The following is a 19,049-nucleotide window of genomic DNA, read 5'->3' on the forward strand; positions in this document are numbered from 1 at the left end:
AGCTTACAGAAATAAAAGCCCATTGCAAAACCCAATAAACCCCCACCCTTTTGGTGAGAACAGTCAAACCAACCAATTGACCAACTTCATGTCTCCTTGGCCAGTCCCACTGGCCAAACCATGTCTTCAGGGCCTTTCAAAAGAGTGTCAAGATGGGTGCCAGTCTTCTTTCCACAGGGATGATGGTCCGCCTGAAGGGCGCTACTACAGAGAAGGCCTTTTTAGTCCCCACTAGATGAACCTTATTAGGAGAGGAGACTTGTAACATCCCCTGCTTCCCTACTCTGGTGGGTCAAGTAGATGTAACTGGGGAAAGATTCAAATTACCTGGCCCCAGGCCATGTATGGCTTTAAAGATGACGACCAGCACCTTGAATTTGCTCCTAGAACAAATCAATGCAGATCCTACAAGAAAGGTGAAACGTGTGGAAATTTACACTTGCACAAAAGCATGCAGGCCACTGCCTTTTGAACTAACTCAATTAATATGTATTTGGATTTCATCCGGAAAAGTGTTTTGATGTTGCATATTATGTTATTTAAGTATCTCTCTCAAAAAAATATTGGTTAACACTGCCAAAGCTGCAGCAGAAGTTTTCTTTTGAAGAGCTTTTCTAAAATTAAAATAAATTGGTTTTGGACTAGTTTTTTTAATGGAGGACAAGTACAGTAAAATGCATGCTACGCGTTGCCTATTTTTTTAAAAAAAACTTTTTTAGTGCTCATGTTGCTAGATTCTTGGCTGATAAACGTACCATTCTTGTACAGGTGTGCTGTGCATTGGTGTTATACTATAATGTAGAAAACTATTTATAAGTAAATGTAGAAAAGATGGATCCATGGCTGAGATTCAAAGAGGGTTGTTAATAGTTCAGATTATTTCGTATATCACTGAATTTGTATGTCTCAGACAGCATCTGCTTTTGAAAATGAAGAGCTTTTTAAAAGGTATGGCTTAGGGAATGCTATTCAAAAGAAGAATGTGGGGGGAAATCTTTTGGGTGATTGTAAGTTGCAGATAAATTTATATCCCAAACTACAAATTGAGGACTACTAAATAGATGCATAGTATTTAAGCTACGGAAATGTTGCAAATGCTTCACATCCTTGCAAATACCAAGAAGATTAGGAATATTTATTATCATCATCGTGCTTTAATCCTAGCTAATGCATTTTCCCTTTTAAACTGGAAATTAGATGCTAGTATATTGCTTTTTGCTGCCTCTTTTTCTAATATTTATTATATATTTATATATCAAACTTATTAACCGCCCATCTCTCTCACACTTATTTTTCTCATTCCTTGTAGCATTTATAAGGAGAAATTGAGAGACTATCAATTCAAACGCCTGAAATATTTCTATGCAGTGGTTGACTGTGACTCCCCTGAAACAGCCAATAAAATATATGAAGAATGCGACGGACTGGAATTTGAAAGCAGCTATTCTTTTGTGGACTTGAGGTACCATATATTTATTTTTAAGAGCTAGTTTGGTGTGACCAACTTCTAATTATCTTTCTCATTGCCAAGCAAGAAGAATGTGACAGTTTGCTTTCAGGGCTTTGATTGTAACCTGGGTTCTCACCTACAGAAATATATTTAATTTCTTCATGTTTTCTTGATGTTCTGACCAAATTCAATTTGATACGTGTGTCTCAAATCCATGTAAAACACTAAATATTTGCTTTGGTTGCTATCTGTGCTTTAAAGCAGTTTATCCAAGCTGGCAGTTAAGCCACAACACTTGCAATTCCTGCTTATTGAGTATGCTGGCTAGGGAGCACTTCAACTATGATTAGGCATAACAGGAGGGCTGCAAAAAGCTATAAAAAGGGATAGTTAAAGACATCCTGTTGATATGATCCACATCTTCTGGATTAATGTATGGATTGAAAAGTGTTGCTCATATCCTTTTGCAGCTTCTGAGTATTTCATTGGATTTTCAGCTTCTGAACAGAAGATGCGTGTTAGAAATTGATATTTGGTGAAACTAAATTCTTAAAAAAAACAAAACAAATAGGATTAATGTGTGGTAATGCAACAGCAATGTGGAGCTCATTGCTAATCTCTAGGTTTAAGCTGTTTCCTTTGTCACTGAATTGCAGTCCTTTGGAGAAAAAAAACTGGAATCTGGCAGGTGGTCAGAACTGTCCCCCAGATTACATGTTTTTAGCATTAATGATAGGATCAGATTATTATGAATTCATTATTATAATGATGGGATTGCTGCAAATGATCAAAACCACTGGATAACACTTGCTGCCCAATGTGCTCTGCACAGAAGATCATCATCATCATCGGATCAGTATCATTTTTCAGTTCCTGCTCTTGAGTAAAAGGCTAACACTTTCAGTTTGTCATTCCCCCTTCTCTTATTCAGTCATTGCTTTTTTCACAGCTAATACTAATTTAAAACTAGGCCTATCAATTTTGTCCCTTTGAGGTATTTCAATAGCTGTTTAAATAATGAGCTATTTTCTTCTGGCTCCTAAGATTTATTCCAGATGATGTGACATTTGATGATGAGCCAAAGGACATGGCCTCTGAAGTGGACGTGGCTGCTTATAAACCAAAGTACTTCACATCCGCTGCTGTGGCAACATCAAAGGTACCTTAACAATGTTTTTATAGCTATTTAGAATGTTGTTTACCTTTGTGTGCTTCATTTGTAAATATAGCAGTGGTCAGAGTGTAGCTGGAAGGGGAAAACAACCCATATGTGTTGATACAATATAAATTGTTCTTGCAAAAGAGGCCCCTTCCTACTGCTCTCCTTGGAGAGGATAGTAGTAATTATATAATTAAATAATAGGGCAGCAGTTTATTATAATTCTGATTTTATGAAGACATCACGCTAGCTGTACATTGCTTATTTTTTGTAATTTAAGGACTGCCTTTGAAAGCCAAGGAAAAAAGTCTAAAAAGTACAGGTTGTGATTCTAAGGGGGGGGGGGGGTCCATTCTATTGTAACAGTTCACAAAGAGCAATAACTTTATTAAATCTCTGTTTCTCTATTGCTATCTACAAGTAGTCCTCGACTTATGACCATATGTGAGCCTCATATTCTTGTTGATAAGTTGTTAAATTAATTTTGCATTAATTAATTAACTACCTATCTTGCATTTTACGACCTTTCTTACCACAGTTGTTAAATGAGTCGCTGCAGTTGCTAAGTTATAATGCGGTTGTTGAGTGAATCTAGCTTCCCCATTGATTTTGCATGTGGAAAGGTCACCAAAGGTGATCACAGTACGCTGGGATACTGCAACCGTTATAAATAGGAGTCAGTCTGTGAAAAAGATTCATAAGTCACTTTTCAATGCCATTGTAACTTTAAATGTTCACTAAATGAATTTTTGAAAGTTGAGGATACCTGAATATTTGGACAAGGAGTTCAGTCTATGGGAATTGAAAATTCCAAAGCCTGCGTTTCTCCATTTCCTTCCACAATAACTTCATTCTATAAAGATGGTCTCTGCATGGTATTTATGAATTCCTCTTTGTTTGATGGAGTTTCACATGGCTCACAGCTTACCCCGTGGGATGCACAATAATTGAAGCAGCAGCAGGAGCAGGAGCAAATTTATTGAAGAGACAACCTAACCCCAATGAAACTTGCACAACTTATGCTTGCCTTTTTGGGACACACATGAAATAACAGAAAGCCACTCAGGCTTGTGCAACCCACTGATGCATGAAGATCTTTACTTGATTATTGAGATCTGGTCTCTGTTAAGTTTGGATAAATTGTACTGTATATACCAAGAATATTTGTATTTCCTTTTTAGTTTTTTTTCCCCAATTAGTGGTAGAATAGGGGAGCATTTTTTTTTAATGTGATAAGCATGGATTCATTGCCTTAGTTTTCAATCCAATGAATCTGTGATGGAATCTTCAGTTCTCTGGGTGGAGAGCAGTTCCCATCCTTTCCTATCGTTGGCCACCATGGGGCTTAATTTGAGAAGTCCTGTCTCAAATTATAAATTACAAATGAACCATCTATCAATAGCTGCAAGGCTGATATTAGAAGAACCTGAATGTTTAATTTAAAAATGGAAGCTTGTTTTGAAACTTTGTTCTTTGGACTGAAATAACCGAATGCATGTAGTTACTATCTGAAAACACTCCATAACAGGAAATACTTTGAACAAACCTTTCTGTGATTTAGTCTGTTGTCCTAGTAACCAGCTTCTTACCTGTCTCCAATGATCATAGCCATTGTTTCAATTCAGTCCCAGTTACTGTTATTTTAATAAGGCCCAGGTGACTCATATATTCCAATATCTTGTTAAATCTGAGGAAAGGAAAATAAGAAGGATGAAGTAATATGTGAAGTTGCTGGCCATCTTCTCTCACTAGTATTAGTTGATGTATTCCATCCAAAGTTAGAGCTGCTCTGACAACCTATAAGGAAAGCTGACATAACTTTCCCACTTTGGCTCTTTCGATTTCTGTTCTTTTTTTTTTTCATTTTATGACCTTGAATCCCTTGCTTTGGTCAGGACAGCTGAATGGAGCTGAATGTTTATTGACCAATGCCCTTCTTAGCACCTACATGGAGATTACACATTTGTCGCTGCCTAGGATTGAACTCTCAACCTTCCAAGGAGGGAGGCGAGCATCTTCATCTCTAGACCACCGCGCCACTCACAGATTTCTATTTCTTACTCAATACACTTTGTTTCAGTAATATTCAGTAATATTCCGCCAGTGCTTGAAGGTAGGACTTTGCTGGATTCCCTTTGGTTGTAAATGACAGTTCTTAGCACTACAGCGGAGTATCTTATGACCCCGAATTGGAACTGGCATTTGTATGATGATTTCTTTGGAATAAGCAAGCATGCATATAAATTGTGACTAGAAGTTATATAAGGTGCTAAAACAATATGTGCATGTCTTGGTTTTCGCTCAGCATGTTGCACAAGCTTAGCCATTGTAATTGATGGCTTCATATTGTAGGAAGTTAAAACCCATTCCTCTCCTAGAAAAATGAAATATCCTAGGAAATATTGAAAAGGCAGAATATTATATTTCCCTGGATGTGAAAAGAGAGAAACCTGTTTTAAAGATAAAGTAGCTACCTGCAGCTTCCTGCCTGCCCCGTATGTCAATGGGTCATTAAGATGCCCAAGACAGTCCCGTTACATAATAAAGAGTTCTCCCCTTCAGCTCCAGGGTGATGGGATTAAGGGATGATTAGCCTTTACCCATTCACCACATGCATCTGAGAACTCAACCAAACTTGGATTCAAAACACATCCTAGAGAATTGCCCCTGCATGGCCCCATGGGAGTCTGACAACCAATCAGAATGCATTTCTTACACAGGAACAGGAAACAGAGTGGTGGGGTTGAACAGATTATAAAAAGCCCAGCAAGCCCCTTCCTCGGCTCTTCTCTTCTTCCTCACCCAACATTAAAGCATGTGATCACCTTTTCTGTTCAGGACTTAAGCCATGTGTCCACCATTAAACCATCTTTCCAAGCAGCCTCCATGTCTCCAGTGTCTTTTTCCCCACTTGGAGCTGAACCCAGAGGGACATTTCTTTCAACAATATCATGTGAGGAAATATTCATTTGAGGTTTATCCAGTAAACTATTGTTAAGCAAAGTTGTTGACAGAAGTGCAGGAGCCAATTTTTATGTGATTTTCCAGTGCATCTTTACAATAATAAGTTGCAGCATATTTATCTTTTCTATTGGTAAGGTAGACATTACGTGGGATGAGACGGATCAAGAAAGGGTGACTTCCCTGAGCAAAAATTTTAAAAAAGATGAACTTCTGGACATGGACTTCCAAGCTTATTTAGCCTCATCAAGTGAAGAAGAAGAGGAAGAGGAGGAGGATGAAAAAGAAAAAGGTATTGCTAACTAATAAAAGGTTCATCTAAGCAGTTTAGGATGTTAAAACAATATTGTATTAACAATTTTCATGATCTCTATTAAAAGTTACTAATGGATAAATTACGTTTTTCGTAAATCAAACATTCAGTTCTTTTTTTAAAAAAATGTCCCCACCAGCATCCATACTGTACCCAATTAGGAGCCCCATTTAAAACTTTTGAAGCACAAGCATTGTGTAGTTGCTATGGAAAACCATATTATTTACTGTGTGAATAAACCTGTACAAGCTTCTGATTTACATGCTCCCCCCCCCCAATTATTTCGTGGACATGAGAGGGGAATTGTTCCCTTTCATTTTAAAAGAAACTACAGAGCCTTATGATGTCTGAACTCAGATCTATCAAAATGTATAATGAAAAGTAGGCCTTTGACTTAGAAGCAGTCATTCAGTGAGATATCATGTGACTGCTTCACTTGGTGATTGCAATCTCAGCACTCCCAGTTGAGGTTGCTAAACGGATGAAATCCCAGATTAAGGAACGCACCATGCCTTGGGGCAGGGAGATCCTGGGAGGCTTGCTCAGGGGTTGAAATCCTCCAGGCCAAAATCTAAGCAAGATTTTCAGTCCTTGGGTGAGAGATACTTGTGCACGACCTCCACTGAGCCTTGCAGAGCTTCCCTCACTTGTTTGAGACATCAGACATTCTTTATCTTGTATTGCCTCTCCACTCTCTGCTTAGATTTCAGCTTCCTCTTATCTGTAAGGGCTGCCTGAAAGAGCTGCCTGCCCAAGGATGTCAGCTCCCTTCTATGTGTGGAAGAGAATATCTTTGACAGGATGCAGGAATGGAGCTCGGATCTTCAGGATCAGAGCTCCATTTCTCCACCGCTCAGGAGATGCCAGCTCTCCTCTGTATGCAGAAGGGAAGCAGGTCCTGCAGAAGAGGTATGCTGTAGATCTCCAAAAGAATTCTGACAGGACCCAGGCAACATGCCTTTTCTGCACCCCCCCCCCCCCCAACAAGGTGAGGTTAGCCCTATCTTTGTTAACTTTCCAGAAGGCCCTTAAAACATGGGTTCTCCATCAACTTTGAGTATCCCATGGGGAACCAGCAAGATGGATATATAAGGTCATGTCACATGGCTTTTATGTTTTATTGTTTTTAGATTGTTGTATAAATTTATGTTTTTGTGAGGTAGCTATGTAATGTTAAATAAATAAATGTTTAACAAACCTCAGTGTCAATACTATGACCACTACCCAAGCCTCATTCGTTCATTCCTCCGTTACCCAATATTCTTTAATTGCTGCTGGTAGAATTAAACCTGGTTCCTTCTTATTATAATCAATTCTGCATCCTAATACTTATACAGTGTAAATCTGTGCACAAATATAGCAGGGTTCTCCACTTCTGCTAATTGCTTTTTTTCCAATCAGAAACTTTTGTTTATTTCTGCATCTATATTGGTATTTAGATTCATTTATTCATTGATCAAATTCATTGATTTACACTGGTTTGGAAAATACTTTTCCTGCATTATTTTCCTGTTGTAACAAATTACATGAAAGGTTCATTGCTAATCATAGTCGAGTACTCTGATTAAAGCTTTATCATGGAACAAGAGATGTATGCTGGCATATTTTCAACCTGGAACGTTCTCAGATTTTGAAAACATAATTCCTTTTTTAAAATAGAAAATGCAAGGCCATTCATTCTTTTAACATGTTCCTTATGAATTATAAGATATTGTACATAACATTCTAACCAGTATTTTTATTGGGGACTAAGTAAAAACAGCAATAGAAAAAGAATAAATCTGGGTTGTTTAAAAAGCAAAGGGAGAAGTGCAATCTAATGGAAACAGGCAATGTGTACTTATTTTATTCAGTATATTTATTGAAATATTGCATAGAAGAAAGCCATTTATCTTGTTCTAATTAGCTGCATTTACCCAGTTTTTTTAAAAAGGAAACTATTTTTTTAACTGAATCTATAAATTAAGTCATTGAGTTTCCCATTAAGTGGAGTTCATGAGAAGTGTCATTAGAAAGTGTTCATTTCCAAATCCTGGAATAGATATCAGAATAATCTTTTTTATCTAAAATGAAAATCAGGGTGCAGTGCTTAGTTGTCAGATAGTTGTGGAGGGGAAAAAAACTCCAGACTTCATCTGAAGCATGCATGCTTGGAGATTACTCGTTTTTTTGGGCCTGGTTTCTTCCCTCTCCCCTTCCCTGGTTCAAATATGACTGATTTAATTTTTTATATAACCATTTTTTGAAAGATTCTTACTTCCCTTTTATTTAAAGGTAATGATGAAACCAACGATGGTGATAAACCTAAAGAACATTCCAAAGATGATGAAGACCAGATAGCAAAATACAGAGAGCTTCTTCGGAGTATCCAGGAAAAAGAAAAGAAGCACCAAGACACTGATATGGAAATGGAAATTAAATGGGTTCCTGGTAGGTGACTCTTTTTTCTAGAACTGGTGGACCATTTCTGATCTCTTCTCCCCACTGAAAAAAAAAGACTGAATTACTTAAATTCCATCATTAAAGTATATACTGATTGCAGCGATCAAATTATTGATTAGTTAATATTAAGTGAAATTAGTCTGCTTAAAAGTATTTAAATATCGGTTTATGGAAAAGGAATACGAGTGTAAAAGGTTTATTTTGATTTTGGTTGCAAGATGAATTTGTCAGCCATGAGTTTGGTTCTAGTTGTCTGTGAGTGGCACAGAGATAGAGTGGAACCTTTGCTGATATTTTTAGGGATATCAAAGACTTTCTGCCACCAGAACAGTTGTGGAAGACAGCTGCATGACTACTCCCAGCTTGACATATTAGAGTTTAGCAGCTGCAGAATGATTATACTCACAAATACTGTACTGTATTTATCTTTCTGAAATATGTCTCAATAGTGCATAGCAAAACAGATAGCCCCCAACTTATAACAATTGATTTAACAACAATTCACACTTACGATGGCCCCAGAAAAAAGGGACTTATAACCTGTCCTCAAAGTTACGACTGTTGCACCACCTTTTGCGGTCACGTGATTGCATTTTGGGCACTTGGCAGTCGGATTTATGATGGTTTTGCAGCTTTTTGCAGCCACTTGATCCAGCCAGCTTCTGACAAGTAAAATGAATTGGAGAAGCTAAATTTGCTTAATGACCGTGTGATTTACTTTACAACCACCGTAAAAATGGTTGTAAAATCGGGTGCAGTTAATACTTACATGACTGCATTGCTTAGTGAGCAAAATTCTGGTCCCACCCAATCGTAAGTCTCAGTCTTCCGGCATAAGATCTGTGGAAAATTGCTTTTGCATATGCAGATTCCTTATGCAGAAAGAAAGAAAATTAAGCGGTGCTGGCTTTTTTTTGACATATTTTCATTTCTTCTGCTCTAAATCTCATGTCTGCCTTTTCACTTTGGGAAAAGATCTGTGTCCTATATTGCGGTGAGGTATTGTTGCTTCAGTAAAAGCTAATAAATGGTTAAGATGTGTTGAAGATGTGCCCGTCTCTATTGGTGGAAATGTTTCATTTAAAAAACAAAAACAAAATTCTAGAGGAATCTAGGAGAAAAAACCCTTTTCAGTTCATTATTTACAGTGCTTTAATTTTGTGACAGATCCGTTATAAATGTATTGTTCAAAAATTACAAATGAACACGTTTGAAGTATGGCGTATCCTGCAACTTCTCACCATTTTCTCTTATTTCCTCTAAACACTGCTTCAACTTTGCACATTGTGGTTGCTTAGAGAAATTGGGAAATGGTTTGGCAAGTGGCTTGTAAGACAATCTAATTTATGGCAGAAATTCATTCCCTTTATATTTCATATTACATCCAAGTTGTTTTCTTCCAAATGGAGCAGTTGATTTCATTCTCTGAAAAATTCTTTTTTTAGGATTCCTGCTATGGAAAAATATGCTTCAACACCTAACCTTGCCCTTTTAAAATAACACTTTAAGGCTGCCATCAACATGGAAAAAGTCCATTTGTTTTTGTAGTTACCTCAGTGATCTCTTAATTTGCTAGCGGTAACTGTTGTTGCTTTTCGTACAAAGAGCAGATAGGTTAGAACAGGCTGATTGCATTTTGGCATGCTATAAAGGGAGGGGGGGAGCGCTGAACCAAAATTGTCTTAGCTTCTACCATAAATTGCTTACCACATTATGTTTCAAACACCTGTTGCCGAGATCATTTTTGCAGAGTCCCATTACAGCTTTAGTCATAGTTGTTTTTAAACTAAGTCTGAGAAATGAAAGTCCTGATTGCTAAGTGTCAATTGCTTATGCAGTCATGTATATGCTGTTGCACTTCTGTTGTCAAACCAGGTGTCAGTTATTAGCTATCCTGGTTTGGCTCCCCATTGCAAGTTATATTTTCCCAGTTCAGATACTGAGGTAAATCGTGATTTATATGAAATAAATCACAGTGCTGGAATACATGTGGAGAAGAAAGGCCTCACATAACAATTTCTATAAAGGACTTCTCAATTCAGATGAAGAAGGTAATTAGGCTATTTCATATTTTAATATAGCCATTTTAAAATGATTTGTTGAAACTGGTTTCTTGCCATTTTTTTTCTTAACATATCAAAGCTTTGCATCCTGTATTCCCTCTTATATGAAAAGCTTTTTGTAACTAAACCTTCCCAAATGTCCTTCTGTAATCAAAGTACCATATTTTTCAGAGCAGTGACGTGTGGTGAGGTTTATGACTGGTGAGGCACTGACACAGTGCTGGGTTTCAAATATTTTTAGACTTGTGGACTTCAACTCCCAGAATTCCACAGCCAGGCATGCTCAGTTCCAATTTAAAGCGCCAGCATTTGTTTTTCTCCTTTGCTCCTTCTTTCTTTTTCTTTTTCTTCTCCTTCCCCTCCTTCCTCCCTCTCTCCCTTCCTCCCCCTCTCTCAAACACACACACACACACACACACACACACACACACACAGAAGTTGGATTGGACTATCTCTCCTACCCCTTCCCACTCTCACTCTCAAACAACCCCCCCCCCCCCACACACACACAAAAGTTGGATTGGATATCTTTTCCAGTGGCTTGAAAGCAGCTCCTCTGCCATCCCCCCCATTCCCCTGCTGCCTTTCCTAAACACCTCCACCATTGCAAATGCAGCCTGCTGTCTGGGTGGGAAATGCCTGGAACACAATAAAGCCCACCCACTCACCTCCTGCTGGCAGGCTGGGGTGAGAGGAGAGGCAGAGAAGCCGGAGGGGAGCCGATCAGAGCCTTCCAAAAGAAAGAGGCTGGGGGAAAGTGTGTGTACTGCAGCATGGCTCTTTGCCTGGCTTCCTGCCTCCTCCTGTGATCTCCTCAGTGCTCGCTTGTGCTCTCCCTCCCCAAGTGTAGTTTGATTGCAGGCGGAGCCACGTTGCCTTTTCAAACTTGTAATCAGTGAAGCTGGGCTAGATTTTTATATAGTTTTATCCAGCTGTGTGTGAGAGAGAGATAAATGAATGGGGGCCTGGGGAGGAAGTCACTACACTTGGGGAGGGAGAGCACCAGTGAGGAGACCACAGGAGGAGGCAGGAAGCCAGGCAAAGAGCCATGCTGTAGCACACACACCAGCTCCACAACGTGGCTCTGCCTGCAATCAAACTACTCTTGAGGAGGGAGAGCACAAGTGAGCCAGGGTCCTTCCCTCCAGCCTTTGCCCAAAGCCCTGCACAGCACCAAGAGGATGAAGTTTGAATTCCTCCCCCTCCCTCCAACCCACACATACCTTTTCCAGCTTTTTTTAACAGTTAAGCAGAGTCATCCACGGTGAGGCAGTAACTAGCTCAGCTTTTTTCTTTTACTTTTTTTTTTCATGATGAGAGTGGTGAGGCTGTGCCTCACTTGCCTCACCTGACTGCACGTCACTGCACGTCACTGCACGTCACTGCACGTCACTGCACGTCACTGCACGTCACTGCACGTCACTGCACGTCACTGCACGTCACTGTTTCAGAGTACGATGCACCTTTTTTCCTCAAAAACCAGGCTGAAAATCTGGGTGCGTCTTATACATCAAATACAGCATTTTTTTTTGCCTCCCGAAGCCCTGCCCCTTCACCAAAATGGCTATGCATAGCCTTATGAAGGCTTTCAGAGAGCTCCTAGGGGCTGGGGAGGGCAGAAATGAGCAAAATACGGGCCATGGTTTGCCCCCCAGCCCCCAGCAGCACTCTATAAGCCTCCATAAGGCTATGCATGCATTTTTTTTGATGAAAAACGGGCCGTTTTTTGCTTGTTTTTGCCCCCCCCCCGCAACACTCTGCAAGCCCCCCCCCCCAAGGCTATTCATGCTTAAAAAAAAAACAAAGGGCCCATTTTTGTGACAAACAGGTCATTTCTGGGAGATTTGCAGAGTGCAAAAACTTTTTTTCCTTTTGGAAAGCTCTTTAACTGATTGATGAGAATTACATTGATCAAGTGCTGTGCCAGCAGAAACACCTACCTATCTACTGTATTTCTCTCTCTCTCTCTATTTCTCTCTCTCTCTCTATCCCTCTATCTACCTACTTACCTACCTACCTATCTACCTACCTACTATCTCTCTCCCTACCTATCTACTGTATTTCTCTCTCTTTCTCTCTATTTCTTTTTTCCCTATCCCTCTATCTACCTACTTACCTACACATATTCTCTCTCTCCCTACCTACCTACTGTATTTCTCTCTCTCTCTCTCCCTTTATCTACCTACCTAACTACTCTCTCTCTCTCCCTACTTATCTACTGTATTTCTATTTCTCTCTCTATATCCCTCTACCTACCTACACACACACTCTCCCTATCTACCTACCTATTGTATTTCTCTCTCTCTCCCCCTTTACCTACCTGCCTACCTACCTAACTACTCTCTGTCTCCCTACCTATCTACTGTATTTCTCTTTCTATTTCTCTCTCTCTATCCCTCTACCTACCTACCTTCTGTCTCTCTCTCCCTCCCTCTCCCTTTGTCTACCTACCTACCTACCTACTCTCTCTCTGTCCCTTCCTATCTACTGTATTTCTCTCTCTTTCTATTTCTCTCTCTCTATCCCTCTACCTACCTACCTACACACACACACTCTCTCTTCCTACCTACCTACTGTATTTCTCTATCTCTATTTCTCTCTCTCTCCCCCCCTTTATCTAACTACCTACCTAACTACTCTCTCTTTCCCTACATACCTACTGTATTTCTCTCTCTTTCCCTCCCTGTCTATCCCTCTATCTACCTACCTAATTTTTTAAAAATTTGCCTCTTCAAAACCTTGGTGCGTCTTATACTCCGGTGCGTCTTATACTCAGAAAAATACGGTACTTGAAAAGGTATAACGAAAAGTATAATTAATACATCATCATAATATGGTTATGGCCTGATTTCGGAGAACTCACGTATGCATGTGAAATCTGGTATCGTGCTTGCTGTTGGTAGGTTAATTAACCATGCAAGTATAAATCTAAAATATTGCAGTCTGTGAAGTGAAAATATATATCATCTAAAACAAGTTTAACACATATAAATCTAAAATGATGAATAAAACATGTGGTTATTCATGTGACCAGTTATGCCCTTTTTTCATGATCACTCCCTTAAATTATGCCTAGAAAATTGAAGGGTTTAATGTGGAAGGTGAAACATTCATTTTCTGCCAAATCATTCAAAAAAGATACTATCATCCCCTCAAACGTCTGAAACTTACTAGTAGTTTCTCAGGATAGTCCCAAGTACAGGTCATTAGATCTGGCCTTAATAACAACTCTATGAATGACATTTTCTAGGTTTTAAACCAGGATAAAAAAATGCAGCCTTTTCTTCTGATGGAAATATTGTTCTTTTTCATGGGTTTATCTGGATTCCTTCTGAATTCAGCTGCAAGATAAATACTTCAAAACTATTAATGAGGTACAAGAGAAGACTGATATTATCTATAAAAAAAAGACAGGGCTTCATTTTCTCTGCTTCAGTCCTCCTTTAAATAGATTTTCTGCTGTCTGTTTTCATGCCATTGTTACCAACAATATATAGATACCAAGACTAGAAAGATAGTGACTATGTATACTGATTCCTATTTACATATTGGAAAGCCCAATCTTTCTGCAATCTACAGATTGGATAGGCAGGAAAATTGGGTGGAATGCAACAGAATATGGCAAGGAATGATTCAAAAGGACTAGTTTGTCTGGCTTGCTGAATAAGAACTGGGTTCAACTTAGTAAGTACCAGTCAGACCACTGAGAACAAGCAATCATTAATGGTTGGTTGGTTGTTTTTTTGCCTGTTATTGAAGCCACAGCTTTACACTCATGCAATATGCTATCCCGTTCCAATTTTAAAATACTGGTTTGGTGTAAAGAGCTGCTGCCTGTGTTCTCTCATTGGTTACAGGTCTGAAAGCAAATGCTGAAGAAATTGTAAGAAACAAGCTAGAAGGCAAGGATAATCTGACTCCCTGGCAGCAATTTCTAGAAAAGAAGAAAGAGAAAAGGAAAATGAAGAAAAAGCAAAAGGTAATTTATGACCTAAGTTACGCAGTTTTAAATGTTTCTATCTTCGGAAAACCCTGAAGAACTTACTCTAGTACACAGAAATCTTTTATCTATGATCCTTATGCTGGGATTCATTTCAGGCTAGGCTTATTGGGAGCAATGTTCGCTCTAAGCTGCGCGCCTGCGCAGCCGCGCACATAACAAGAAAATGCCGCGCAGAAGTTTCAAACTGCAGCACAGTGTTTTTTAATGTCTTAAAATATGACTGAAATATCCCCCCTCCCTCCCTTCTCCTTCTCTGCACCGAACTCTCTCTTCCATCTATGATTGGTGAAATCAAGAAAGACTCTGCCTGGAGACAGATGACGTTGCAGAAGGGAGAATTCCCATTGGTCCTATGGGGCTTCATTGGTTCCTAGGATAACATGATTCGCTGGTTGTAGCCTGCTTTTCTCTGCACATCCGGGGTTTCTCAGGCATTGCGTCGTCTGAAGCCCCGTTCTGGACTGGGCAGTCTTTCTGCGATCCCTTCGCTTTGGGGAGAGAGGGAACCAGCATGGAATTGGACTGTCTGAGCCAAAGGGTCCACGGGATCTTGAGACTTGATTTTTGAGCAGTACCAATCCTTTCAACTCTTTCCTTTCCCTTTCTGTCCTTCTTCTATATTCCTTTCCTTTTCCTTTCCTTTCTCTTTTCCTTTCATTTCTCCTTTCCTTTTTCCTTTCCTTCTTTTCCATTTCCTTTCCTTTCTCCTTTCCTTCTTTTCCATTTCCTTCCTTTCTCCTTTCCTTTCATTTCCTTTTTCCTTTCCATCTTTTCCATTTCCTTTCTCTTTTCCTTTCCTTTTCCTTTACTTTTTTTCCATTTCCTTTCCTTTCTCCTTTCCTTTCTCCTTTCCTTTCCTTTCCTTTTTCCTTTCTCCTTTCTCTTTTCCTTTCCTTTCTCTTTTCCTTTTCCTTCTTTGCCATTTCCTTTCCTTTCTCTTTTCCTTTCCTTTCTCTTTTCCTTTCCTTTCCTTTCTCTTTTCCTTTCCTTTCTCTTTTCCTTTCCTTTCTTCTTTCCCATTTCCTATCCTTTTTCCTTTCCTTTTCTTCTTTCCCATTTCCTTTCCTTTCCCTCCCCCTCCCTTCCCTACTTTCCTTCCTAGGGGTCTGAGGGAGAGGGAGGGGACCCTTTTCCTCCTTGCCCCCCTCCCCAACATCTGCTCTGATGGCAATTATGGCTAAAAAAAATCAGGTGCTCAGGCATGAAAATGTGCCGCTCAAACACTATACTTTTCCGCACACACTGAAAAAAAATTAGAGGGAACATTGATTGGGAGGCAAGACTGTTTTTCAGAACATTCCCAATACATGGCTGCACTCTGCAATGGAACCCATGGGTATCGGGTGCTGTCTCTCAGGGAGCTTCATTTGTTTATCATTTATTTATTGCTCATATGTGTATGTCTCATCTTCAGAGGAAAAAGATAACCGTGGATGATTTGCAGAAAAAAAAGGAGAAAGATATGCATAATAACAATTTCAATTGATAAAAGTTAACAAAACACAAATGTTGAGCTATATCTATACTGTGTTTTCTAAACCAGATCTGTGTTTTTATTTATTGAGGGCTACATTCTTTCATGGTGAGCCTTTTGACAGTGTTGAAGCAAGTAAAGGTTGAATCCACAGATCAACTTAGGTGGAGATTATCATTGGGATGTACATTCTTGCCATGACAACTCTTTTTTTTCTTCTTTCACTCTCTCTCTCTCTCTCTCTGGAGTTTCAGAGAAGAGACATTTTACTAATCTCTTGCATAAGAGATGTGAAGTTTGTCCAAGGAATGCAGGTTTTAGAGCTTAGAAATGAGAGTTCTTTGCTTGGAATTGAAAAGACAGCAGTGTGAATGTGAGATGATCCAATCTAAATAGAGTTATCCATTAGTAGGGTGTTGCTCTGAAGAGCTGTGTTTCCCCAGTTGCCACTTGTCATACAGTGGGATGCTTGAGAATGCCTCCAAATGATTTTAGTAGTCAGGCTGGTTGATATGGAACACTTTCCTCAATGAGCCCATGGATATTTCTAAGGAATTTTTTATCTGCTAGATAGTTCATTTGAAACCCCACAGTTTTCTTGTTACTTGAACTGCAATTAACGAGAGTATAAGATCAGGCAAATAATTGGTCATCAAGAAATCAAAACACTGTTTTTCTTTTGCCTTTGGTAGCCTTGTGTATGAAAGATAGATTAGGATTAAAAGAAAAATAAATGTATTAGCTCTATAGACACATCTCCCTTGATACTATGTCCTTGATAAGTTCTCCATCGCTAAAGGGAATATTCATTAGTGTTGTTGAAAAACCATCTTGAACTGCCGAAATTTAAATAAAAATGATGTCTTTAAATATAAATCTTGAGCAATGGACAGATTTTCCCTGCTGATTTGTTTTTCTTTTTAACACTGAAAAGCTCATCAAAGAAATAAACATTTTGTGATTCTGCTAGCAAACAGATTTCAGAGACTCCATGATTAAGTTTTCTCACTGAGAAGTCAAAAGTAGAAAGGTCTTTATTTTAAGGTTAACCTTCTTCTCTGAGGATGTGTTAATTCTTTCTTCAGAATGTATCAGCCAAAAATTATATATATATATATATGTGTGTGTGTGTGTGTGTTTATGATTATTATGATTTTGAGTTATTTGTATGATCTCTGTAATTAAGAAAGTGGGCTATACATTATCTTATGAAACTTGTAGAAGGAGCAGTGCCTCATATCAGACGGTTATGCCAGGATACACATTTCAGGAATAAAATGCAAATCTTCATGAGCAAGAAGGGCATGTTCTGTCCGTGTATACAGTCAGATTCTGCCCAATCCCACCCTTTCAACTGAAGAAATGTTTAATCCTTTTAGATCAAAGAGAAAAGTTGAGTAACGGGGCCAGGAAAAAAGAGAATACTAAGTCTGTTCTTTTGAGCCCCTGATTAAAGGTTGAAATCTATAGAAAGCTGAAAAAGTCCAGGAAACATAGAGAAGAATTTTTGCTTCAGAAACCCATTTACCTCTAAGGAATAAATAAACAAGTGTAGCCAGAAAATGGCATAAGAATGTTGATTTTTAAAAAAAAAAATATGTGGCATTAGTTAAGCCTTCTAATTTCTTATGTTTGTTTCTCTATATAAATATGTAATTCTGTGCAACCTCACTCATATATTTCTACCTCATGCTGTGTATCAGATTAGTTCTCCATAGTGGTGGAGGTAGCATCCAGGCTGGGTTGACCTTCACTCATTGCGAGGACTGAGCCTGACAGTTGTTGAAACCACGCCCCTGTCGCTAGGCAAAGCCCAGTTCCGACTCAGTCCCTCAATGAGGACGGATGCATCATCGCTTTGTTCTTGACTGAAAAGAAAAATTGAGATATTGGCTTTGTGAGTACATTGCATGAAGGGATAACATCATGCTGGGAGCGACCCTGGACAGCTTAAGCCCCTTTTAGGAGCAGGAGCCTTGTGGGTCTGTGCCTGTAAGTCCCTTTGGGGCATAAAGGCTTCGGAAGGTGGCGGCTGTTTAAAATTGGTCTTTTGCTGACTTGAAACATAAGCGTGGCTTGAATAGCTCTGGAGCTGCGAAGTTCACTGTTTTGAAAATCCGCTGTCGCTGCATTTCTCTGGTTTTGCCGTCTGATTCTTTTGATTGCGCCCGGACCCTTTGCCTGCCCTGCGCGCTTTAATCAGCAGCCGGGCTCGGGGAAATGCTCCGCCGCTCTTGCTTACAGTCGAGTAGTGAACCGCGGTAGATTTAACTATTCGATCTACTGCTGAGAGCCTTTAGGCTACCACGGAGCGACCCAAGCCTTCAAGGCGTGAATTTCACTGTGTGGAGCAGCGTGTCCTTCAGCGAGTCGCTTTGTCTGTCAGCGGTCCCGAACGGTTGAAAAATGGCGCGGAGTGCCATTTTTGTATTTCTGCGCCTTTTCCTTCCAATTCAAAATGGCAGCCGCCAGTTCTGTCGAAATACCACCCCTGGTCAAAGTGAGAGCCCTCAAATGGTGGAAGGGCAGGGAGCTCCCAATCGCCCCCCCCCCCCCCAGACCTTCAACTTCTAATTCTTCTGATACTGCAAAGGGGTATAAAGAAGACTATAAAGCCTTCAGCAAGGGCTAGGAAGTCTAAAAAGTCTGGTAAACCGGCTTCTCGTTATGAGAAACGGAAGGAGAAAGCCTTGGAGCGTATTCACAAAAAGGCTGCATCTAAGGCGGCTCCTTCCTTGCATTCTACTGCTACCCCACAGCTTGCTCAAATGCAGCTGGCTTTGCAGCTCTCTCCTGGGGACAGGCAGGGCAGGGAGGCTTCCCTTAACCCTCTTTTTCCCATTGATGTCTGTGGCATTTGGGGGCCAGCGCAGGAGATCAATTTCTTTGCACCTCCTGCAACTCACATCGTGCCTCCCAATTTGCAAAGATGGACACTATGCCATCTACTTCAACTGGGCCATCTGCCTTATCAGGCATTAATCAACCAAACCCCCTATGCATGGTACATTTCCAGGACATCATTGCAACTGCAATTTCCCAGGGCATTGCAGCTGGATTGCAGCAGAGGGATACTCAATCCCAAAAGCAAGCAACACAAGCACCAGTTTCTGACCGACCTATGGTGCCCCAGCACCTTTGGCTACAGCGGGTATCTTGGCACCGAATGAGGAGTTATCAGCTG

General features: G+C 39.8%; 1 protein-coding gene across 2 annotated transcripts in view; it reads left to right on the forward strand.

Moving 5' to 3' along the window:
• Positions 1 to 19,049, forward strand: part of ESF1 (ESF1 nucleolar pre-rRNA processing protein homolog) — a 41,375-nt gene that overhangs the window by 10,908 nt on the left and 11,418 nt on the right. For both annotated transcript variants that reach the window (XM_081941847.1, XM_081941846.1), the window contains exons 7-11: positions 1,310 to 1,462; positions 2,495 to 2,609; positions 5,709 to 5,862; positions 8,158 to 8,313; positions 14,246 to 14,367. In XM_081941847.1, coding sequence (XP_081797973.1) covers positions 1,310 to 1,462; positions 2,495 to 2,609; positions 5,709 to 5,862; positions 8,158 to 8,313; positions 14,246 to 14,367 — 700 coding nt within the window. The remainder of the gene's footprint in view (positions 1 to 1,309; positions 1,463 to 2,494; positions 2,610 to 5,708; positions 5,863 to 8,157; positions 8,314 to 14,245; positions 14,368 to 19,049) is intronic.

This window comes from Natrix helvetica, assembly GCF_964273705.1.
Source record: "Natrix helvetica genome assembly, chromosome: 2".
NCBI classification, from domain to species: domain Eukaryota; kingdom Metazoa; phylum Chordata; class Lepidosauria; order Squamata; family Natricidae; genus Natrix; species Natrix helvetica.